General features: G+C 40.8%; 1 protein-coding gene across 1 annotated transcript in view; it reads left to right on the forward strand.

The window, feature by feature from the left end:
- OTOGL (otogelin like) overlaps window positions 1-26,074 on the forward strand; it is a 3,472,886-nt gene that overhangs the window by 1,136,051 nt on the left and 2,310,761 nt on the right. Inside the window, exon 21 of the mRNA XM_044088067.1 lies at window positions 4,803-4,877. Within this exon, the coding sequence (XP_043944002.1) occupies window positions 4,803-4,877 (75 nt within the window). The remainder of the gene's footprint in view (window positions 1-4,802; window positions 4,878-26,074) is intronic.

The following is a 26,074-nucleotide window of genomic DNA, read 5'->3' on the forward strand; positions in this document are numbered from 1 at the left end:
CCTTCATTAAGACCTGGTTCAAAAAATGCATTTGTTCTAAACTGCCATTCAAGTTCTCGTTCTTCCAAAATTAAATTGAATGGCCCTCCTCTAATGTCATGTTCTATCTGGTCTATGGCCTTGAAACTAAATTTATGTAATGGGTGTAATGTGATGTGTCTAGCAAGACCATTTTATTGTTACTGTGGTTAATGGCGTAAATGTGTTCGTACACTCTTTCCTTAAGTCTACGTTCAGTTTTTCCAATATAGAACGCGTTACATGAACATAGTGCAACATATATCACCATTTTTGAGTTACAATTAAAATTCTGTCTCAAATGGTAATTTGAGTTATTAATGCTCCATGAATAACCAATGTTCATGTATTTACACATGTTACAGTTACCACATATTGCCATACCTTTCAAGTGTGTAGAAATATTCTTAGTGTAACTAGTTTCAAGTATTTGTTTAAGGTTTTTTCCTTTTCTAAAAATGATTTTTGGTCTTTTGTCCAATTTTTCCGTTATAACTTTATCATATTTTAATAGTTCCCAGTTCTTGTACAATATAAGTTTGACCATTTCACTGTCTCTGCAAAAAGTTGTAACAAACGAATATTCAAAGGTGCTATCTTTATTTTCGTTGTTTTTTGCATTCTCTGGTTGGATAATGGTCTAACAATATTGTTTTCTATGTCGAATTCACTTTCCCATATAGCAAGTGCTGGTGTTTTGTTGTTTAATATAGGATTTAAATGTCCACAAGTTCTTTTATTAAGAACCTCATCAAAAGTTGACTCAATAAGAGATGAAGGGTAACCCCTTTGTTTGAACATTTTCTCTAACAGTTCACACTCTTCGACAAAGTCGTGGTCGCGAGATGTCATCCTCACCGTCCTAACCATTTGCCCCTTAACAATGGATCTTTTTTGGTGTTTTGGGTGGGAACTTGTGTAATGTAAAAATGCATTACAATATGTGTCTTTCCTGTGTATCTTTGAAAAAAATTGGTTGTTGTCTAAATCTTTAGATAAAGAGACATCTAAATACTCTATTCTGGTGTCTTGGAAATTGTGTGTAAAAACTAAAAAATCAGTTGTAGAATTTATGTATTCCATAAATTCAGACGCTAAATCCTGGTCACCATTGAATAAAATGAAAATGTCATCTAAAAATCTTGTGTAATACATAATATTTAACATTATTTCTGTGTTATTTAATACAAAGTTCTTCTCCCAATATGCCATTACGGTATTGGCAAAGCTTGCCCCACAAGGGGACCCCATGGCTACCCCTTGTTTCTGGAGGTAAAAGTTGTTATTGAAGATGAAATAGTTGTTTGTTAAAATAATGTCTAGTAAAACTTCTACTAAATAAATTTCTTGGCTAGATGCATTTTTTGTGTGGAGGAACAAGCTAGTCCATTCAGAACCATCTAAGTGTGGTATTGATGTGTATAGATCTTTAACATCTATAGTCAAAAAATTGTATTGTTGATGGAATGGTAGAGAATTGATATTCTCTAAAAATGTCCACGAGTCCTTACACACCTGTTTTTCACTAGACAAATATTTTTTCAAAATCTCATCTACTATTTTTGCACATGGATAAGTAATGGATCCCCTACCATCAATTAGGGGCCTAAATGGTGGGTCTTCTAAGTTTTTATGGACTTTTGGAATCGCAAACAGAACTGGAATTTTTGGCCATAACATATTCATGTAATCATATGTATGGGCATCTATCTTTGCATCAATGAATAAATCATTGATGTAACCTGAAATACGTTTATAAGCCGTATTCACTTCATTAATAGATGCTATTGAATACGCATCACTGTTTAATAAGATTTCAACTCTTTTAACATATTCAGTTAAGTCAAATAAGGCAATTCCACCTCCCTTATCTGGTTTAATAGCCCAAATTTTTAATTTCTTAAATAAATTCAGTGCTGATAATTTCTCACTACTGATATTTGTTGTTCCCATATTTTTAATATGTGAAACATTCTTAATAGAATATCTCAAGTCTAATTCAGTCATCAGTTCAAATATGTTAAGCAAAGGATGGAGTGGTGGATTAAAAGTGCTTGGAATATAGAGAGTTGAAGGGGAATCAGATGCAATAAGTGAAGTGTTACCAAATAAAACTTTTAAGTTAAGTTTTCTTACAAACATTTTTAAATCACAAATTGTGTGAGCAATGTCCAAAGTTTTACTTGGCACAAATGTATAACCTTTCGCAAGAACTTTGATTAAAACTGGGTCAACTTCAATAGATGAATAGTTATAAATATGGAAGTCACCAGATTTATTTTTAAGAATGGTAACTCCATAGTGAAGTTCCTGGATTAGTTCCTGCTTCTGTTGTTCTTGCTGAACTTGTTTTTCGGTTGTCTGTTGAATTTCTTCGGAATTGCCCCAGAATTGGAGTCCTTGTGAAAATTTAATGAATTTTGGTTATGAGAAGGGACTGATGTTGTTCCTTGTTCTAATGAGCTTCTGTTGTTGTTTGCTCGTATACGCTCACTGCGTCTCACAGTGTTTTCAGTATTAATAGTGTCCCCCTCCATGGATTCATTAACAGTTTCTAAATTGGACTCATTGTTGTTTGTTGTTCTTGTATTTGCCCTTCCCACTTGTGATAAAGGGGGTTGGGGATAAGCTACCCCATTCTCATATGCCAAGCGGTCCCTGTTTAACTTTCTAATTTTTGTAAATTTGAGCCTTTCCAGTAGTTGTTCAATACTGGCAAAGCATCTTTCGTGCTCAAATTTGTATCTATTGAAGTCAGAGTTTTCAGTTATAATAGCATTGAGCTCACGGACATCTTCCGAAAGCTCCGTAATTTGTATATTATAGTGTTTCACCATCAACTCCATTAATGCTAGACCTTGTTGATCGAATAAACTAATAAGTTCCAAATGGAACAAATAATCTGTTATTAATCCTGTAGGATAGATGTGTTGACGCAAACCCTTTGGAACTAACCGTTCCTTAATACATTCCTGGAAGTAATTAACCTCCAGTTGAAGTTTTTTGAGCTTTAATAGCTTCGTGTCCAAAAGTTTTAAATTGTCGGTAATCGTAACGGAACTAACCTGGACGTTGCCTGCGTTGTCAGCTTGTTGCCCTTCAGGATTCGGCTGTTGAAAACATAAATTACGTGTGTCATTAATCCAGTTTTCAAAATGAAAGGTACGATGAAGCCCGCCAACGCCATTCTGTACACCGTTACTGTTGTTCATTACCAAATTATTTTCGTTGTTGTTTGGTATATTCAATCTCGTTGAATGTCCACTGATATGCCCATTAAGAACTGAACTCGAAACACCTCCGTTGTCTTCCACTTGAAGTGGTCTTGTTGCTCCCGTCACGGTGGAAGTCCTCACCGCAGTCTGCGATTGCTGTGATTGCTTTATGTCGAGGCGTTGTGATAATACATCCACCCATTGTGTTAATGCGTTTATTAACGCTGTTAATGATATATCTTCACCAGATTGTGATGGTGCTACCAGCACCGGACTGTTAAGGATCGAAGAGTTGCCTGAAGCCATACAAACGGACACTCACAAACTAAGCAATTTAGAACCAAGAAACCACAGATTGCTTAGGCACGATTCGATAGCAACAGTCCAAACAGATAAATCAATGTTGATTCAGTAAAAAATAATCCACTTAGATTGAGTTTAACAGTTTTAATTAAGCGCTTTTGGTTGTAAATTTTATGCAGTCTGTAAATAATGGGAACTGCAAACCATTATTTCATGCATTTATTTTGTTACCTCTACAATCATAATTTATACATGTTTTTTATAAGGGCTAGCTTTAGCAGAGTTTGTATTTTGTATCTGCTAAAATTATATGTGTTCTGTATTACTGGAGTGCTTCATTATTTCCTCAGGTGAAGCTTAACGTCTGTTCCTAAAGACAGCAAACTGGCACATAGCAGGCATATCTAGTCAACAGAAAAAAATAAACAGATAAAAACATGATATTTATATATGTAGTCTGGCTTGCAGTGATATGCGAGATGTAGACATTTTTGAAAGCAGGGCAGCACAGTGGTGCAATGGTTAGCTTTGTCACCTCACAGCAAGAGGTTCTCCTCTTCGATTCTCAGCTGGGGTACCTTCTGTATGGAGTCTGCATGTGCCTGTGTTTGCATGGGTTTCCTCTGGGTGCTCTGGTTTCTTCCTACATTCCCAAGACATGCTGCAGGTGGATTCAACATTCCAAATTGGCCTTAGGTGTGCATGTGTGTGCTTTCTGAGGAACACTGGGTGGCGGGTTTTCAACTTGACACAATAAAACTCTATTCTGGGTACCGATGATCCGCTGTGGTGACCTCTAATGGGAGCAGCGTATAAGAGAAGAAGAAGACATTTCTGAAAGCACATTGTGTGCATCAAATTGTCCTAGCAGACCATGTTGCACAAAAGCCATTTCCCTTTTCCAAATTTAAAAGACAATGGAAAAAAGAAAATACCTGCGTTTTTCCAAAAGCCAAGCATTTGCTTGTCTGCTCAGTGGTCGATCTCAGGGATGATTATTTTGAGGAGGGTATAAAGGGTGTTGGGGAGTTGCCACCTATACAATTTTATTTTCAAATCCTTGACATAATGAGATTTTTGTACTGTTGTGACTTCATCATAGACACATGATGTTTTTATTTTCACATTTAAAATTATTAATATGTGACAGACATATTTCCTTATTTTCATTTCTTTATGTTCACTGCATTTATTTTATTGCTGAGATGTTGTAATATACTTTGAACAAGGTTCTAAGTATAAAATGATTGTCATATGTTTCAACAGGTCTAAGTGTCATTGTCATTTCCTTGGTGGAGTTTATCAACAAGGAGAGTTTGTATTTACTCAGTCAGGTCCATGGTAAGTAAATGTTTTTATGTAAGAAATCTTTAAATATTTGGTTTGCTTTTGCTTGGAGAAGAAAGGTTTATTGTGTTTGGTAGTAAAAGAGATTACATTCAGAAGGCTTGCCATCTCAAGTGGCTATATTCTAAAACCTACTTGCACTTTTATTTGTTTGGTACAAAGTCACACATTCTTTATTTGCCTGACTTTAGTTCCTCCATTTCTGGTTGGGAAATCAAATTATATATGCAGTTATTGTGTACATATTACATATTTGAATATGTTAAGAGATTAAAAGTAAGTATGTATTATGTGTATCCAGAGATTTACATAATTATTTTTACCTGAATAACTGATTTTTGTAGCCTATGAGCTGTATTCTGTTCCAGTCACATATCACTCAGCATTTGGTCAAGCAGGGAACCAGTGGCATTCCCAGAGATTGCATCTTGTATAGCTGATTGAAATAAAGCATAGAGATCACTGAATGAATAGCATGACTAGTTTAAATTGTTTTCTCATTTATTTAAATGTATTTGCTATGATGCATATTAATTAAAAATAGCCATTGGGAGAATGTTTCCTACATATTATTTCTCAAACAGCAGATAATTTTCTTCTAGATTTTATAATCTTCGCCTTAAACTGAGTTACAGGTTTTTTGCCACTGGTTGCTATTGGAGTGTCCTTGCCTGATATCCTCAGCTTGGCAAAATTCTAAAGTTTCTATGTCAGTGTTTGAAAGAACATTTTCTAGTGGTGATATATCCCATGATGTCACATGGTGGGCTAGGGGAACTTAGACCCTTTTACCACCCCTTCAAATTTTTGTAGTTAGTTCTGCAAGTGGGATCTTGATCTTAACATTTGCTATAGAAAAGATCCAGTCTTCAATGTCTAAATAAGTTAAACTTTCTAATTGTTCCTCTGTGGGCTTTTTCATGAGCCAGGCCCACACCATTCCTATTGCCTGACAGAACAGTTTGATCTGGAGCACTGCCATAAGTATCAGCTCTTCAACCCAGCTACAGACAGAGGACAAATGGAAAACTTTGAGGCCTATCTCAACTATCTCAAGATAACAGTTGAGTAGAGTACTCATTACAGGGACTGGCATGGCAATCTCTTGCAGAATCTTGAGTTGGTGTCATTGTGGCATGAGAAATTAAGAGAAATGGAAGTACCCAAAAGAATGGAATGAGATGCTAAAAAACACCCAGGTGATCTTGTTGGTCCAACATAGCTCTCAAAGACCATAGCACTTCCGAACCTACTGTCCAAGAAGGAGTCAGGCTTTGGACAATGTTTTTATTTTTGGGTTCATCATCTGTTTATCCTAGCTGTTCTAGTTCCAGTCCTGTTTAGTGGATCAGACAACAAACAAGCTGGCAGATATATTTTGGAGTGAGATGAAAGATAGTTTTAAATTGGCTCTTACTCCAGCTTGAGCTGGATTTTCTATGAAGTGCTCTAACTGTAAATGCCAAGATGCTCTGGTAAGAAGTTCAGGAATTTGCCTGCACCTGATGATGTAGTTTAGGCTCTCCTCATTTTGGATATTTTAATGAAGGCCCTTTTTGAACATGTCATTGATCAGGCCTCAGGATCAGGCTAAGGTATTTAGTAGAGAGATAAGTCCTGACCACAATAGAAAGTCTTCTGTAATGCTCACAGCCCCTTCCACTTCTTCTATGTCTCCAGTGTTCTAGGGAGCAGAAAACAAAGGTAATCCAGAAAGCTTGTGTCAAGTGTGGTATCCCACCTGTGACCCAGAGAGTGATTTAGAGAGAAGAAGCCCCTCACTTAATGAAGTGCATTCCTAAGCATCAGGAGATATTTCCTCCTAAGGGTGCATTGACTAGTTCCACAAGGAGATGAACTTACTTGGCTCAGTAGTTTCAGGACTGATTGTCACGTAGAACTGCCCATTCCAGACTGCTTCTCTTACTTTTTACTTGCTTGGGAAGTCATTATATGGCCCTTATAGACAATTTAGGTCTTCCATCAAAAAAAAAATCCATCCTAAAGTAAAAGTGAAGACTTTTATTTTTTTCTGTAGTCTTGGAACTTCGTCAGACTGCTATAAGCAATAACCGATAAAACCATTCTGAAATGCAATGTACATCTAACCAATTGATTAGCTCAGTGAGTAAAAACATAACTGTTGCCTGTATTAATTTAACCAAAATTATAAATAAACTTTTAAAAAGCTACCATAGTGTTTTAATGCTTTACAACATTTTTACTTTTATTTTGCTGTTTTAGTATTTTCATACGTTTCCATCCTTCTGTGGTTGAATTGCTATACTATATACCATATATCATATTTTTATTATTAGTTTTAATGATAATCCCCAAGTGGTGTTACTGGTTTGGTTGTTTCATCTTTTTTATTTGAACTTCCAAATAGTGACTATCCAACAAGTCCTGCAAGACATCTGGATTGGTGCCACTGGACATTATGAATATCTCTTTATGCACATCAGTTTCTGTGGTCCACACAAGTAGTTAACATGCTTTGCTATCAGTGGGCATAATTTTAAATATAAGGCATAGACTTGTGGTGTCTCCTCTGTACCCAGAGTGCTATACAGGTGCTAATAGTGATGGTAGTGGTGTTGCATGAGACAGGCATTTGTGCATCCTTTCTTGACATTTGGCTGCTGGTACTGCTGTCAGTGGAATTCACAGCTTCATATATTTATAGATTCTTACCAGGCTAATGACTCAGGTGGCCTTTCTAAGCCTAGCCAAGTTTTTCCAAAAGAATAATGATATCCTATATCCAAATAGGACATTCAGGGCCAGGCTTTTATAAGGGACATGGGTGGCAGGCCTGGTATAAATGTCTTATTCCCCATCCACTAGTCTAGGTTGTGCTTAAACTGGGTAACAGACAAACTCAGCTTCACATGGATGAGAAGCCTGTTCCATGGTAGGCGCAGTCTCTGGGACATCTATCTGTCACTCCAGCATGTTCTGTTTAAGTCATAGACACAATTTAGGTCCCTAGATCTTGTATTTCTGGTACTATTTGAATTAGAAAAGTGTGCTGATTGGAACCTTTAAATGACGCAGGTGGGAATACAGCCATAATCTGTTACAGGTCATCTCTGCAGATACAATGGCTGGCATAGGAGAGGGAGTGTACTTTAGAGTGCGACTCTGTAGGATTCAGGAGTCAGGGGTCATGGCTGGACTCCTAGTAAAAAACATGAGGAATAGACTGTTGCAGGGCTAGTAACAGGGCTCCCAATACAAAGCAGAAGCCTGGGACCATCTTGCACGTGACCTCACCAGTGCTATTGGCATCCCCCAGACTGGTGAGCAGGAACGGCACCAGTATGCCGACCTAAAGCATAGGAAGGGAATGTTCTTGGACCAGTGGATCCAAGATGGATGGGACTGGAATGATCCAGTTGTATGTAAGTATTACTATCAAGTAGTTTGTAGCAAATGCTAGCCTGAGAATGTGAGAGACAGATATGCATAATGTGTGTTTTTCTCCCCTACAGCTGCAGCAGAGAGGGCTATGAACATTGAAGCCCATGGTGACAGACTGCTGAGTACAAATCTATTTTGCAGTGTATTGTTGAAATAGCTAAGAAGGAGTACATTGCTTACTGCTAGTAGGTATACTGTTACTGTGTGAACTGAATAAATAAAAAACTTTGACTGACTAATATTGATGTACAATAGATATATAGAATGTATACAGGTTCTTCACTGCAAATATGGCTGTGACAGCATACATTAACTGAGGTTCATCTATGGACAAGCTGTTAAGAGAAACTGTAGATGGTGTAGCTGTAAAACAAGATATAAATTAAATGTGAACTATATACTGCACTAAGCTCTGAACCCTGAATGAATATGGAAAGTATCCAAGTGTGTTCCATGTAGCATTACCTTGTGTTAACCTTTGCTTTCCAGATTGTAATAATCCAAAGGAGTGATGCACAGTACAATAACTATCTGTCATGCATGCATCACATGATTACAAGTTCAGCCTGTCTAACCAAAAGACTATTAGACAGAAACCAGTGACACAAAAACAGCAGTTCCCAAGTAGCTCATTGTGATGAGATATAGCTTAGTTATTAATTTTGCACCCCGAGACACGGTTCGAATCCAGGGAGTGGTACTAAGATGTGTGAATATCTACACATAAGGAATCAAGCATGAATATAAAAACAGTCAGGTAGTGTTAACAGATATTTTCTCCACAGGTTTTACAGGTAAGGAAATGTTGGTAGTAGCTGTATGAATACTAATAAACTGTGTACAACTGCTCAATTGTCCCACCACATGCCTGCAAATGACAGCAGGATAGGTACGTACAATATGCACTCTTCCCAAATCACACCTCTCAACTGTACAGATATTTACAGAATGTCCAGATATTTGTCTCCGATTTTTGGTTCGTTTTACATAAAGTAGTGGTGTCATGGCAAATCAGTGGCAAATCATTATAAACTGAAGTTAGAAAATAATGATAGACATATAAATGTCATATGTTATATCCTTCAGAAAAGCCATGCAAATGCAAAACCTGTTATTTTATAAACTTTCTAAGTTTGCAAGAGCAATATCTAAAAATTGTCCATATTTATGAGCTTTTGTCCCATTCCTATGTATGGCTTTGTCCAGATGTCATGCTATAAGAGTATGAGTGGTATGTTCCCGATACATGTCTCTCAAGTGTCATGCTGTCATGGCTAGTGGTCACTGCTGAAAATAATCCTGGACACAGATAGGAAGCCAGTTGGCATATGACAGTAGCATACTCGCATAACAGCAGTTCAGGGTACCCCTCCTGTGCCAGATATGTAACCCTGACATGTACGAGTCCCCTCTCATCATATACCCAGAGTTGTCAAAGTTTGCCTCATACCATTCCAGGCTGACAGTTTAATAGGTATGTCTGTACTACAGAAGCTATTGGCCATAGGTAGATGTAAAGTGAGGACAGACCCATAGAGTTTTGAGCAGTACTGTTGTGGAAAATAGAAGCATAAGTTGTTAATGGACTTTTTGTCTCTCCCCCCAACCCTCATCTGCATCAATAATTATTACTCATGTACTATGGGTATGTTGTGCTCCAACCCTGATGTTGGGACTTGTGTTATATTATTGTTAACATGTTTGATTGCTTGCATGTTAACATACCTTAACATACCTTGTTCAAATACCATTGTTGGTGGCCTGTTGCTGTCAATGTTACTGGCATGCTGTTACAATGTGTACTGTTGTTCCATTTATCCATGTGTTCTGTTTGCTATGCAACTGTTTCAAATCTGTTTTATGGATTTAATTGGAACACCTGTGCATGCTGTTATAACTAATCTTGAAATGTGTTGTTCATGACTACCCAACATATTTTGTAAAACCTCAACACCATAGTGTGTTTGGAAAGGTGGATCCCAGTGGATCCACCTGTCCTACCTCATCTGGCTGTGGCACCAGGCCCCAGCACATCTAGGACTCAACCCAGATCTCCCTCATCTGCTGTCCTGTACCACCTTTGGGTGGAACTGCCACAGGGGACAGTACCCATCTCCCCCCTGGGAGCGGGCGCGAACAGGAGCCTGTCACCTGCAGTCAGGTCCAGGGTTTGGTGTGCAATCACAGGTTTGGTGCACAGCACCCTTTGATCTGAGTTTGGAGAGCAGCTGTGCCAGATTGAGGGCCACCTATTGCACCTCGAGTGGCAAGCTGGGCCTCCTGTTCAGACCCCAGAAAAGTCACATTTAGGCCCATGAAGGTGCAGTGGTGACTGCCCATGGGTGGGGATCTCAGTCCCACTGTAACCATATGGGGGCCCATGGGCTTCAGATTCCCAACCACCCTTCCCATCAAATGTGTTTACCCCCCTCATGTGTCATATACCACCCCTGTCTGCTGTCTTCTCTGTCTTGTCTGCCTCTCTACCCAACCAATCTCCCCAGATGTACCTACAATCCTTCCCCAACATCCCACTCTCACCCCAAAAAAATATTGCCCCGTACACAGCTGTCCATTTTGCACACGTGTCCACTGGACACATGTAATCCAGTTCAATTGGCTTGACAACACATTTCTGTTGTCCTCACCCCTCTCTCTGGGGTTTGAGCATCCAAATTCACCTCCAAATTCTGTACGAATACACAGCTGTTGCTGTATAAGAAATGGACAGCTATGGACCTTCCCTATACCCACCCTGCACATCCCTAACTATCTTTCACATTGTTTTTCCTTCTGTGGGCCCCTTTTTCACCGCTTTCCTATCACCTGTTATTTTCTTTTAAAGAAATTAGCATGGGTGTAACCAGGAGTAAGCGGGAGAAAGTGAGTTTGCTCAATCCTAAGTGAAGCCAACACAGATTAAGCATCTCTGTGGTTAACTGTGCATTGGCATTGCTTAACATCATGAAAACCCACACAAACCCACTTAAAGCTGCTTTAATCACTCTTTCTCCATCAGTCACTGTTCGGCCTAGCAACAATATAATCAGCCCTTTCAAGTCTTGAACCCAGGGCCCTCTACACCATAGTCAGAGCAATGTACCACTACACCATTTGAGCTATAGGAATTTCTGATGCTTTTTCAAACATATCATTCTGTAGAGTCATTCAACAGTAGGGAAAAGATTCTGCAAAATCAGTCAGGTTTTGTATATATATATATATATATATATATATATATATATATATATATATATATATATATATACATATACATTTGTGTCTGTATATATATATATATATATATATATATATATATATATATAATACATATATTTGGAAAATATATACATAATATATAGAGAGAAATACATATTATATATATATTATATATATATATATATATATATATATATATATATATATATATATATATAAATACACAGACCTCTCAATTGTACAAAGTCCCATAGAATGTCCAGGCTTTGTTCTCCTATATAAGGCCTCTTTCACATAACATGTCTGGCATTCTGATACATCACTTGGATGATATCAGGAATGAAGGCACTAAATAATGATATACTATACCTATCAACCTCTCACTGCATGACATCTGGACAAAGCCTGACATACTTGGGGGACAGAGGCCTAAAAATGGGCATATTTGAAATATTGCTGTTATAAACTGAGAAAGTTGCTGGTGTAACAGGGTTTGGTGTAACATAATTTTTCTGAGGGATTTGAAGTCAGAAACACAAATGGATTTTACTTTTTACTGACTGCAATCCCCAGAGTATGCTACTGATTTTCCAAAGACAAAAAAAGTGTGAGGAACACACCAAACATAAGAGTCCAAACTCTGGCCATTCTATGGATAGCCCTGCAGTTGAGAGTTATGTCAACTACATAACACTGTCAGAATTAAAATCACACAAAAAAATCCATGTCCACACAAACCCTGTTAAACTAGCATTAATCCAACTGTATAACAGCAATACTTACATTCTGTCCCTATGGCTGGAACATTCTCCCCCATTTTGTTGGTCCGTCTCCACAGTTTTTGTTGTAAGAGGTATTTCCAACTACCCTCTGTGATGTTGTTGTTCACACACCTCCATGAAGTCCTCCTCACAGACAAGGAAAAGGGGCAACACCCACATGAAGTACTCAATTATAGGAGTGTATTGTCATGCCATTAGCTATAGGAATAACAACACAGCTGTTCTGCATGCAATTAGCAAGTGGGGGACACCAATTGATGCACAGGCCATCAGCTGCTCATCAGCATTACCTACAAAAGGCAAGCTGCTATGCCTGCTGCCTATGCAAAACAGATGTATACCCTCCATCTTAGAGACAGACAAACAAACAAACCAACAGAAATTGGAATCAAACCAACTATATTTGGAAAAAAAGGCATGTCAAACAAGTAAACATGTAATGGAATGCAGTAGGGGGTATGTAATAATGGGAAATAGGAAGTTCAACAAATATGTCTCAACAAGACTTGCTGTACTGATATATTGCTGATCAGAACCTATGGCCATAGCATTTGGGTCTGTCTGCAGTGACATAGATCACAGCTCAGGCTCCTGAGTCACCCCATGAAAGGATGGCTCACATATGACTTCTACTGGAGTGTGTGTTGAACAATACTGACTGTGACAGTGCTAGGCCAGCTACTGGGATGTCATAGATATACAACTATGATATACATGTTTGTCTCAGAAATGTGAGAGACCTATATAGGGTATTTGCATAGTAAACTACTGTTGCAGACATGTGTGTTGAGCTGCATATATATATATATATATATATATATATATATATATATATATATATATATATATATATATATATATATATATATATATATATATGTATATACTGAGCTCATACCATTCAACTGTCCAGTGTTATGCACACTGACTATATGTTTGCCTCATATTTGTAGTCATTTACTCATAGAGTTGTATTATGTCTGGCAAATCATTGGCAAATCTGTGAAGACTTGACGTTACAGCATCTCCTTTTTCTTTTGGCTGTTCCCATTAGGGATTGCCACAGCAGATCATCTGTTTCCATTTCTTCCTGTCCTCTGCATCTTGCTGTGTCACACCAACCACCTGCATGTCCTGTCTCATCACATCCAGAAACCTTATCTTAGGCCTCCATCTTTTTATCTTACCTGGCAGCTTCATCCTTACCATCCTTTTCCAAATATACTCAGCATCCCTCCTCAGCACATGTCCAAACCAACATAATCTCACCTCTCTGGTTTGTCTCAAAACTGTCCAACCTGGGCTGACCCTTTAATATACATATTCCTAATCCTGCCCACCCTTGTCACACCCAGTGCAAATCTTAACATCTTTAACTCTGCCATGTCCAGCTCTGACTCCTGGCTTTTTGTCAATGCCACTGTCTCAAACCCATATAACATAGCTGGTCTCACTACCCTCTTATAGACCTTCCCATTCACTCTTAATGGTACTCATCTGTCACAAATCACTCAAGACACTCTTCTCCACCCTCTCCATCCTGCCTGTACTCTGTTCTTCACCTCTGCACCACACTCATCATTACTCTGAACAGTTGATCACAAGTATTTAAACTCATCAACCTTTGCAAAATCTATTCCCTGCATCCTCACTATTCCTCTATCCTCCATCCCATTCACACACATATATTCTGTCTTAGTCCTGCTGACCTTCATTCCTCCCCTCTCTAGACCATACCTCCACCTCTCCAGGGTCTCCTTAACCTGTTCCCTACTCTCACTGCAGATCACAATGTCATCTGCAAACCTCATAGTCAATGGGGACTCCTGTCTGATCTTGTCTGTCACCCTATCCATCACCACTACAAATAAGAAAGGGCTCATCCTGATGTAATCCCACCCTCAACTTAAATGCATCCGTCACTCCCACTTCAAAACTCACCACTGGCACACTACCCTAGTACATATCCTCTACCACTCTTACATATTTCGCTACCACTCTTGACTTCCTCATACAATACCACAACTCCTCTCTAGGCACCCTGTCATATGCTTTCTCTAAGTCTACAAAGACACAATGCAGCTCCTTATGACCTTCTCTGTAGTTCTCCATCAACACTCTCAGAGCAAGCATTGCATCTGTAGTGCTCTTTCCTGGCATGAAACCATATTGCTTATCACTAATCATCACCTCCCTTCTTAACCTAGCTTCCACTACTCTTTCTCATAACTTCATGCTGTGACTGATCAGTGTTATCCCTATATAGTTACTGCAGCTCTGCACATCACTCTTATTCTTATAATTGGTACCCACACACTTTTTCTCCACTCCTCACGCATCCTCTCACTTTCCAAGATTTAATTAAACAATCTGGTTAAAAACTCCACTGCCATTTCTCCTAAACACCTCCATGCTTCCACAGGTATGTCATCTGGACCAACAGCCTTTACATTCTTTATCCTCTTCATAGCTATCCTTACTTCATCCTTGCTAATCTGTTTCACTGTCTGATTCACTATCCCCACATTATCCAACCTTCTCTCTCTCTCTCATTCTCTTAATTCATCAGCCCCTCAAAGTACTTTTTCCATCTGCTCAACACACTCTCCTCGCTTGTGAGTACATTTTCCTCATTATCCTTTATCACCCTTATCTGCTGCACATCTTTACTAGCTCAGTCCCTCTGTCTAACCAATTGGTGCAGGTTCTTTTCTCCATCCTTAGTGTCCAACCTTTCATACAACTCTTCATATGCCTCATCCTTAGCCTTCACCACCTCTCTCTTTACCATGCACCTCATCTCCTTATACTCCTGTCGACTTGCTCCATCTCTTTGACAGCCCCACTTCTTCTTTGCCAACCTCTGTCTCTGTATACTCTCCTGTACTTCCTCATTCCACCACCAGGTTTCCTTGTCCTCCTTCCTCTGTCCAGATGTCACACCAAGCACCTTTGTAGTCATTTCCCATTATTGGCTCTACTGTAGTTACCCAGATATTCGGTAACTCTTCACTACCACCCAGTGCCTGTCTTAACTCTTCCCTGAACTCAACCTCACAGTCACCCTTTTTCAGTTTCCACCATTGGTGCTGCCCTCACACTCCTCCTCCTCTTCTTGATTACCAGTGTCATCCCATAGACCAACATTCTATGCTGCCTAACTACACTTTCTCCTGTCACCACTTTACAGTCTCCAATCTCCTTCAAACTGGCCCTCCTGCATAGGATATAATCCACCTATGTGCATCTTCCTCCACTCTTGTATGTCACCCTATGCTCCTCCTTCTTGTTAAAATACGTATTCACCTAAGCCATGTCCATCCTTTTTGCAAAATCCACTACCATTTCACCTTCTGCATTCCTTTGCTTAAACCCATACCTACCCGTCACTTCTGCATCCCCTATGTTCCCTTCAGCAACATGCCCATTGATATCTGCTCCAATCATCACTCTCTCACCATTGGGTACAGTCTTCACCACTTCATCCAACTTACTCCAAAATTCTTCTTTCTCATCCATCGCACACACAGCTTGCAGAGCATATGCTCTAGCAACATTCATCATCACACCATCAATTTCCAGCTTAATAAACATCACTCTGTCTGACACTCTTTTCACCTTCAAAAAAGGTCTTGCAATACTGTTCCTTCAGGATAACTCCTACACCATTTCTCCTCTCATCCACACCATGATAGAACAATTTGGACCCACCTCCCTACACCTAGCCTTACCCTCCATCTGGTCTGTTGCACACACAATATATCAACCTTCCTTCTGTCCATCATATCAGCTAGCTCTGTCTCCATACCAGTCATACTGCCAAAATTAAAAGTTCCTATCCTCATTACCACACTCCTAGCCTTTCTCCTCTCTTCCTGCCATATAAGTGTCAGACATTCTCCAGTGTATGTCTGTGAATGCAAAGGCTACTGTGCTATCAAATGACTTAAGTGTATTACAGCAATATTAAGAAAGTGTCACTAATTTTGCCCCTCCCCATGTATGTGTGGCATCCACAGATGTCCTGCACTAGCAGGTATAGAGGAATGACTGAGCAGCAAGAGTGTAAATACAGTGTGCCATACTGACTTAGAACAGAAATGTATATCAGGTATTACCTGTGCACATATATGTATGAGTAGGTGTACCTGTCTGCCTCATAACAACAGACATGGGATGCAAAACATCAGGTAAATAAGCTGTACATGTTGTACATGTGTGTAATATTTGTTTCTGTGCATCCAACAGAGTTAGAGTTCTACAGCTACTGGTTGCTGTATTGCCCTGACACAGACATGGGTACTAGAATAAGCATGATTATCAGGGTGAAACTGGAGAGGTGTCCAACTGTGTTATGACCTTGTGTCCATGCCTACAACAAGCAGGTATATGACCACCTACATAGCTTTATGGACTCAGCAATACCTTACTTGTTAAACCTGCCTCGACCAAGGTAGAGTAATCCCCTTTGCTGGACAGCAGCAATACACAAACCACATAACTGGTCGTTATATTGGCTGCACAGGGCAAAGTAGGAGGAGGCACCAACTTGGCAGCAAGTCAACCTTTATCTGAATGAGCATATAAGGTCACAGGTGGATTACTGTAAATCTAAGTGTGAGTGCAAATTGGACACATCCACCAAGGGCAATCACAAGGCCATCTTCACATATGTCTGCAATCTCAGAGGCAAAAATCCAACCCACCCTGTAATGGTGGTCAATCACACCACATAAACACACACCATATTTATAGCCAAAAATCCAAAAAGACCAGGAGTGCAATGCAGGTTCATACTGTGTTGATAGATGACAGGGGTATGATGTGGTTGTAAGTGGTGGCTAATGATAGGCAATGTTGATGTGCTGGCTCTGTAAATAACTTTGGGCAATGTCTGAGGTCCTGTGATGTGTTTCTCTGTTTATGTCTTCCAGGTGACATGCAGCTGCAGCCAGTATATACTGCAGCAGAAAATGCACCCATCACCGATGCCATGATCCAGCACTATGGGGTGAGGTTTGGCCATAGCTGACAAGATCAGCAGGAGCAGACTGACGTGTGGGATGACCTTGTCCACAAAGGTAACACCTAGGGCCACCATGGCCGCACATTCGATCAGGTCAGGCATTGAGCAACTGACCTGATACATCGTGCCCGGCAAAGGGCTGCTGCCGTGGCCAGGGACCATACTGCTACAGGTGGGGGTCCAGGCACACAGACCCCACTTACAGCAACAGAGGAGCTCCTCGCCAACCTTGGGGCATCCCCACACAACAGCCAACACAAGAAACACAAATTGTGGAGGTGGGTGGCACCCAGGCAACAGGCAAGGAGCATCCAGGTAAGGCCACAGTGCACATTAATTTAGTCTTGTAACAGTCATACTGTCTTCTATAGAGTATCTAGATGCATATGTCAGTTCAAACTGCATTTGAGGGTGGGGTTTAGTATTGCACACAAGTGCATATCTATGGTGAAGTACAGCACATTATGTAGTATCAGAGCTTGTACTGTACATGTGCAGAAAAGTAGCATTCATCTTGTACCAATTTCAAATGTGTGTCTGCTGACAATACCGCTCCTCTACAACTACATAGGTACCTCTGGTCTGGATTTGGGACAGCAGCCTGAAGCCAGTTGGTATGGGATTTTCCTGTTGTGGCTCACCAGTACTCCAGGCATGTTTAAGGTGATGCATGTGATGATGCACACAACTGTTACTCTCAGCCATTTTGCGATATCTGCATGTTCACTTGTGGTGGGGTTAACTGCATTGCATGACAGTGATCATCACAGGAGCCTATTTACAACAGATGTCACATATCTGTAGCATACCTCACAACTTATCATTGCAAGAAATCTGGACAAAGACTGACAAAATGGGGTGACAAATGTCCAAAACTGGGGACATATTTTATAAATGAGTGTTATACAGTGCATATAAATGGTGTCCACACACATATTAGAATGCCAGGTATTTGTGATATACAAAAATGAGAGCACAATAAAACATTTCCAAACCCTTCCAACTTTTCATATGACCTATAACCTGTACAGTTCGGTTGTAAAAATCACAAATCTGTTAGGGGAACAGTTATGACACATAAAATAAGTACAGGAAGTTAGACGCATACATGTACACAGGCTGAAGCTAATACTGTGTTGAAGCAGCTTTCGATATAATTACAGCATTGTGTCTTCTTGGGTACACAACTGCCATCAATTACAGAGACTCTTTGATTAACAGCAAATAACAGTCAGCTGTCCTATCAGGATTATCCAAACATTTACTCAGTTGCTTGCTACAGCAACAGCCATAGTTCACATGCAGCTTACAAAGCAGCAATGGGATCTCATTTGTGTAAGGTATCAGCCCAGAGAAGGGTACACACACATTTCCACAGCATTGCATATACCATGGAACACAGTGAAGACAGTCATCAAATGGTGATGAAAATATGGGGCAACAGTGACATTGCAAAAAACTGGACATCCCTCCAAATGTGTGGAAAAGACAAGACCCAAACTGGTCAGGGAGGCTGCCAGGAGACCTACAGCAACACTGCAGGAGTTGCAGGAATCTCTGGCAAGTACCGGTTGTGTACTACATGTGACAACAATCTCCAGTATTCTACGACTGGCCTATGGGATAGGGTTGGGAGATGGAAGCCTTTTCTCACACAGGACAACATCCAGGTCTGGCGAATTTCTCAAGAAAAATACATCAGGTCTCCCAAAAGCATGTGGGGAAATGTGTTATGAGGTAATATGACCAAGGTTGCACTTTTTGGCCACAATACCAAAAGTTTTTTTTGGCACAATAACAACACTGTGCATCACCAAACGAACACCATCCCCATGGTGAAGCATGGTGATGGCAGTGTCCTGCTTTGGGGTTGCTGTTCATAAGCTGGAAGTGGTCCTTTAGCCAAGGTGGAGGAGATTCAGAACAGCTCCAAATACCAGTACCTTTTGGCCCCAAATCTTCACATGTCTGTTAGAAAGCTGTGGATGGAGAAGAATGACACCTTTCCACATGACAATGACCCAAACCATGCATCAAAATCCAAAAAAGAATGTCTTCACCAGAAGACAATCAATGTTTTGGAATGGCCCAGCCACAGTCCACACCTACATCCAATAGAAAATCTGTGAGGTACCCTGAAGAGGGCTGTGCAGAAGAGACGCCCTCGCAATTTGACAGGGCTAGAAGAGTTCTGCAAGGGAGAGTGTAAAAATATTGCTAAGTTGAGATATGCCATGCTGATACACACCTTCCCAAGAGGACTGACTGCTGTTATGAAATCAAAAGGTGCTTTAACAAAGTATTAGTTTAAGGGTGTGCACAGTCATGCAACCAGCGTATTGTATGTATTTCAGCTTCTACATGTTAAGCCTAACCATTGTGTTTGTTCTTCAATTGGATTGCACAGGTTATAGGTCACACTAAAGGTGGGAAATGTTATCACATGATTTCTGTGGTTTCATGTTATATATCAGATAAACCTGGCATGTTAATAGGGTGTCTACACTTATAATATCCAATGTAAGCTTAGAAGGTTATTAGTGTAACCGGTTCTGTTGTAACATACATATACTTCAGGTTTTGAAGTATGAAACACAAAATATGTCATTAATTAGTGACACCAGTTCTCAGAACATCTCAGTAATGTGTCAGACAAACACAGGATTTATGACGAACAGACAAAAATATGAGCCACACTTGTAGACATTCAGCAACACTCTGCACAGTTTAGAGGTATGTTCTGTAGGAGTTGCCACTGTGCTACACAGGTAAACAGCAATTATGTGTACATGGGTGCAGTGTGTGCTACTTGAAGGCCCATCATCTGCTAACACTACTCAGATATCACAGAGGTGTATATAAGTAGCAACATTAAGTGGAATGGGATGCACTGCATGATACTGAGGGCCTGTCCAGGGTATGCATGTAGTGGTCTGACTCCTGGCTTTTTGTCAATGCCACTGTCTCAAACCCATATAACATAGCTGGTCTCACTACCCTCTTATAGACCTTCCCATTCACTCTTAATGGTACTCATCTGTCACAAATCACTCAAGACACTCTTCTCCACCCTCTCCATCCTGCCTGTACTCTGTTCTTCACCTCTGCACCACACTCATCATTACTCTGAACAGTTGATCACAAGTATTTAAACTCATCAACCTTTGCAAAATCTATTCCCTGCATCCTCACTATTCCTCTATCCTCCATCCCATTCACACACATATATTCTGTCTTAGTCCTGCTGACCTTCATTCCTCCCCTCTCTAGACCATACCTCCACCTCTCCAGGGTCTCCTTAACCTGTTCCCTACTCTCACTGCAGATCACAATGTCATCTGCAAACCTCATAGTCAACGGGGACTCCTGTCTGATCTTGTCTGTCACCCTATCCATCACCACTACAAATAAGAAAGGGCTCATCCTGATGTAATCCCACCCTCAACTTAAATGCATCCGTCACTCCCACTTCAAAACTCACCACTGGCACACTACCCTAGTACATATCCTCTACCACTCTTACATATTTCTCTACCACTCTTGACTTCCTCATACAATACCACAACTCCTCTCTAGGCACCCTGTCATATGCTTTCTCTAAGTCTACAAAGACACAATGCAGCTCCTTATGACCTTCTCTGTAGTTCTCCATCAACACTCTCAGAGCAAGCATTGCATCTGTAGTGCTCTTTCCTGGCATGAAACCATATTGCTTATCACTAATCATCACCTCCCTTCTTAACCTAGCTTCCACTACTCTTTCTCATAACTTCATGCTGTGACTGATCAGTGTTATCCCTATATAGTTACTGCAGCTCTGCACATCACTCTTATTCTTATAATTGGTACCCACACACTTTTTCTCCACTCCTCACGCATCCTCTCACTTTCCAAGATTTAATTAAACAATCTGGTTAAAAACTCCACTGCCATTTCTCCTAAACACCTCCATGCTTCCACAGGTATGTCATCTGGACCAACAGCCTTTACATTCTTTATCCTCTTCATAGCTATCCTTACTTCATCCTTGCTAATCTGTTTCACTGTCTGATTCACTATCCCCACATTATCCAACCTTCTCTCTCTCTCTCATTCTCTTAATTCATCAGCCCCTCAAAGTACTTTTTCCATCTGCTCAACACACTCTCCTCGCTTGTGAGTACATTTTCCTCATTATCCTTTATCACCCTTATCTGCTGCACATCTTTACTAGCTCAGTCCCTCTGTCTAACCAATTGGTGCAGGTTCTTTTCTCCATCCTTAGTGTCCAACCTTTCATACAACTCTTCATATGCCTCATCCTTAGCCTTCACCACCTCTCTCTTTACCATGCACCTCATCTCCTTATACTCCTGTCAACTTGCTCCATCTCTTTGACAGCCCCACTTCTTCTTTGCCAACCTCTGTCTCTGTATACTCTCCTGTACTTCCTCATTCCACCACCAGGTTTCCTTGTCCTCCTTCCTCTGTCCAGATGTCACACCAAGCACCTTTGTAGTCATTTCCCATTATTGGCTCTACTGTAGTTACCCAGATATTCGGTAACTCTTCACTACCACCCAGTGCCTGTCTTAACTCTTCCCTGAACTCAACCTCACAGTCACCCTTTTTCAGTTTCCACCATTGGTGCTGCCCTCACACTCCTCCTCCTCTTCTTGATTACCAGTGTCATCCCATAGACCAACATTCTATGCTGCCTAACTACACTTTCTCCTGTCACCACTTTACAGTCTCCAATCTCCTTCAAACTGGCCCTCCTGCATAGGATATAATCCACCTATGTGCATCTTCCTCCACTCTTGTATGTCACCCTATGCTCCTCCTTCTTGTTAAAATACGTATTCACCTAAGCCATGTCCATCCTTTTTGCAAAATCCACTACCATTTCACCTTCTGCATTCCTTTGCTTAAACCCATACCTACCCGTCACTTCTGCATCCCCTATGTTCCCTTCAGCAACATGCCCATTGATATCTGCTCCAATCATCACTCTCTCACCCTTGGGTACAGTCTTCACCACTTCATCCAACTTACTCCAAAATTCTTCTTTCTCATCCATCGCACACACAGCTTGCAGAGCATATGCTCTAGCAACATTCATCATCACACCATCAATTTCCAGCTTAATAAACATCACTCTGTCTGACACTCTTTTCACCTTCAAAAAAGGTCTTGCAATACTGTTCCTTCAGGATAACTCCTACACCATTTCTCCTCTCATCCACACCGTGATAGAACAATTTGGACCCACCTCCCCTACACCTAGCCTTACCCCCCCTCCATCTGGTCTGTTGCACACACAATATATCAACCTTCCTTCTGTCCATCATATCAGCTAGCTCTGTCTCCATACCAGTCATACTGCCAAAATTAAAAGTTCCTATCCTCATTACCACACTCCTAGCCTTTCTCCTCTCTTCCTGCCATATAAGTGTCAGACATTCTCCAGTGTATGTCTGTGAATGCAAAGGCTACTGTGCTATCAAATGACTTAAGTGTATTACAGCAATATTAAGAAAGTGTCACTAATTTTGCCCCTCCCCCATGTATGTGTGGCATCCACCAGATGTCCTGCACTAGCAGGTATAGAGGAATGACTGAGCAGCAAGAGTGTAAATACAGTGTGCCATACTGACTTAGAACAGAAATGTATATCAGGTATTACCTGTGCACATATATGTATGAGTAGGTGTACCTGTCTGCCTCATAACAACAGACATGGGATGCAAAACATCAGGTAAATAAGCTGTACATGTTGTACATGTGTGTAATATTTGTTTCTGTGCATCCAACAGAGTTAGAGTTCTACAGCTACTGGTTGCTGTATTGCCCTGACACAGACATGGGTACTAGAATAAGCATGATTATCAGGGTGAAACTGGAGAGGTGTCCAACTGTGTTATGACCTTGTGTCCATGCCTACAACAAGCAGGTATATGACCACCTACATAGCTTTATGGACTCAGCAATACCTTACTTGTTAAACCTGCCTCGACCAAGGTAGAGTAATCCCCTTTGCTGGACAGCAGCAATACACAAACCACATAACTGGTCGTTATATTGGCTGCACAGGGCAAAGTAGGAGGAGGCACCAACTTGGCAGCAAGTCAACCTTTGTCTGAATGAGCATATAAGGTCACAGGTGGATTACTGTAAATCTAAGTGTGAGTGCAAATTGGACACATCCACCAAGGGCAATCACAAGGCCATCTTCACATATGTCTGCAATCTCAGAGGCAAAAATCCAACCCACCCTGTAATGGTGGTCAATCACACCACATAAACACACACCATATTTATAGCCAAAAATCCAAAAAGACCAGGAGTGCAATGCAGGTTCATACTGTGTTGATAGATGACAGGGGTATGATGTGGTTGTAAGTGGTGGCTAATGATAGGCAATGTTGATGTGCTGGCTCTGTAAATAACTTTGGGCAATGTCTGAGGTCCTGTGATGTGTTTTCCTGTTTATGTCTTCCGGGTGGCATGCAGCGGCAGCCAGCATATACTGCAGATGAAAATGCAGCCATCACAGATGCCATGATCCAGCACCATGGGGTGATGTTCGGCCATAGCCGACAAAATCTGCAGAAGCAGACTGCCCTGTGGGATGACCTTATCCACAGGGTTAACACCTTGGGCCACCATGGCCGCACATTCGATCAGGTCAGGCATTGAGCAACTGACCTGATACATCGTGCCCGGCAAAGGGCTGCTGCCGTGGCCAGGGACCATACTGCTACAGGTGGGGGTCCAGGCACACAGACCCCACTTACAGCAACAGAGGAGCTCCTCGCCAACCTTGGGGCATCCCCCACACAACAGCCAACACAAGAAACACAAATTGTGGAGGTGGGTGGCACCCAGGCAACAGGCAAGGAGCATCCAGGTAAGGCCACAGTGCACATTAATTTAGTCTTGTAACAGTCATACTGTCTTCTATAGAGTATCTAGATGCATATGTCAGTTCAAACTGCATTTGAGGGTGGGGTTTAGTATTGCACACAAGTGCATATCTATGGTGAAGTACAGCACATTATGTAGTATCAGAGCTTGTACTGTACATGTGCAGAAAAGTAGCATTCATCTTGTACCAATTTCAAATGTGTGTCTGCTGACAATACCGCTCCTCTACAACTACATAGGTACCTCTGGTCTGGATTTGGGACAGCAGCCTGAAGCCAGTTGGTATGGGATTTTCCTGTTGTGGATCACCAGTACTCCAGGCATGTTTAAGGTGATGCATGTGATGATGCACACAACTGTTACTCTCAGCCATTTTGCGATATCTGCATGTTCACTTGTGGTGGGGTTAACTGCATTGCATGACAGTGATCATCACAGGAGCCTATTTACAACAGATGTCACATATCTGTAGCATACCTCACAACTTATCATTGCAAGAAATCTGGACAAAGACTGACAAAATGGGGTGACAAATGTCCAAAACTGGGGACATATTTTATAAATGAGTGTTATACAGTGCATATAAATGGTGTCCACACACATATTAGAATGCCAGGTATTTGTGATATACAAAAATGAGAGCACAATAAAACATTTCCAAACCCTTCCAACTTTTCATATGACCTATAACCTGTACAGTTCGGTTGTAAAAATCACAAATCTGTTAGGGGAACAGTTATGACACATAAAATAAGTACAGGAAGTTAGACGCATACATGTACACAGGCTGAAGCTAATACTGTGTTGAAGCAGCTTTCAATATAATTACAGCATTGTGTCTTCTTGGGTACACAACTGCCATCAATTACAGAGACTCTTTGATTAACAGCAAATAACAGTCAGCTGTCCTATCAGGATTATCCAAACATTTACTCAGTTGCTTGCTACAGCAACAGCCATAGTTCACATGCAGCTTACAAAGCAGCAATGGGATCTCATTTGTGTAAGGTATCAGCCCAGAGAAGGGTACACACACATTTCCACAGCATTGCATATACCATGGAACACAGTGAAGACAGTCATCAAATGGTGATGAAAATATGGGGCAACAGTGACATTGCAAAAAACTGGACATCCCTCCAAATGTGTGGAAAAGACAAGACCCAAACTGGTCAGGGAGGCTGCCAGGAGACCTACAGCAACACTGCAGGAGTTGCAGGAATCTCTGGCAAGTACCGGTTGTGTACTACATGTGACAACAATCTCCAGTATTCTCTACGACTGGCCTATGGGATAGGGTTGGGAGATGGAAGCCTTTTCTCACACAGGACAACATCCAGGTCTGGCGAATTTCTCAAGAAAAATACATCAGGTCTCCCAAAAGCATGTGGGGAAATGTGTTATGAGGTAATATGACCAAGGTTGCACTTTTTGGCCACAATACCAAAAGTTTTTTTTTGGCACAATAACAACACTGTGCATCACCAAACGAACACCATCCCCATGGTGAAGCATGGTGATGGCAGTGTCCTGCTTTGGGGTTGCTGTTCATAAGCTGGAAGTGGTCCTTTAGCCAAGGTGGAGGAGATTCAGAACAGTTCCAAATACCAGTACCTTTTGGCCCCAAATCTTCACATGTCTGTTAGAAAGCTGTGGATGGAGGAGAATGACACCTTTCCACATGACAATGACCCAAACCATGCATCAAAATCCAAAAAAGAATGTCTTCACCAGAAGACAATCAATGTTTTGGAATGGCCCAGCCACAGTCCACACCTACATCCAATAGAAAATCTGTGAGGTACCCTGAAGAGGGCTGTGCAGAAGAGATGCCC

The sequence above is a fragment of the Protopterus annectens genome, chromosome 11.part0 (assembly GCF_019279795.1).
Source record: "Protopterus annectens isolate FY-2018-M chromosome 11.part0, PAN1.0, whole genome shotgun sequence".
Classification (NCBI taxonomy): Eukaryota; Metazoa; Chordata; order Ceratodontiformes; family Protopteridae; genus Protopterus; species Protopterus annectens.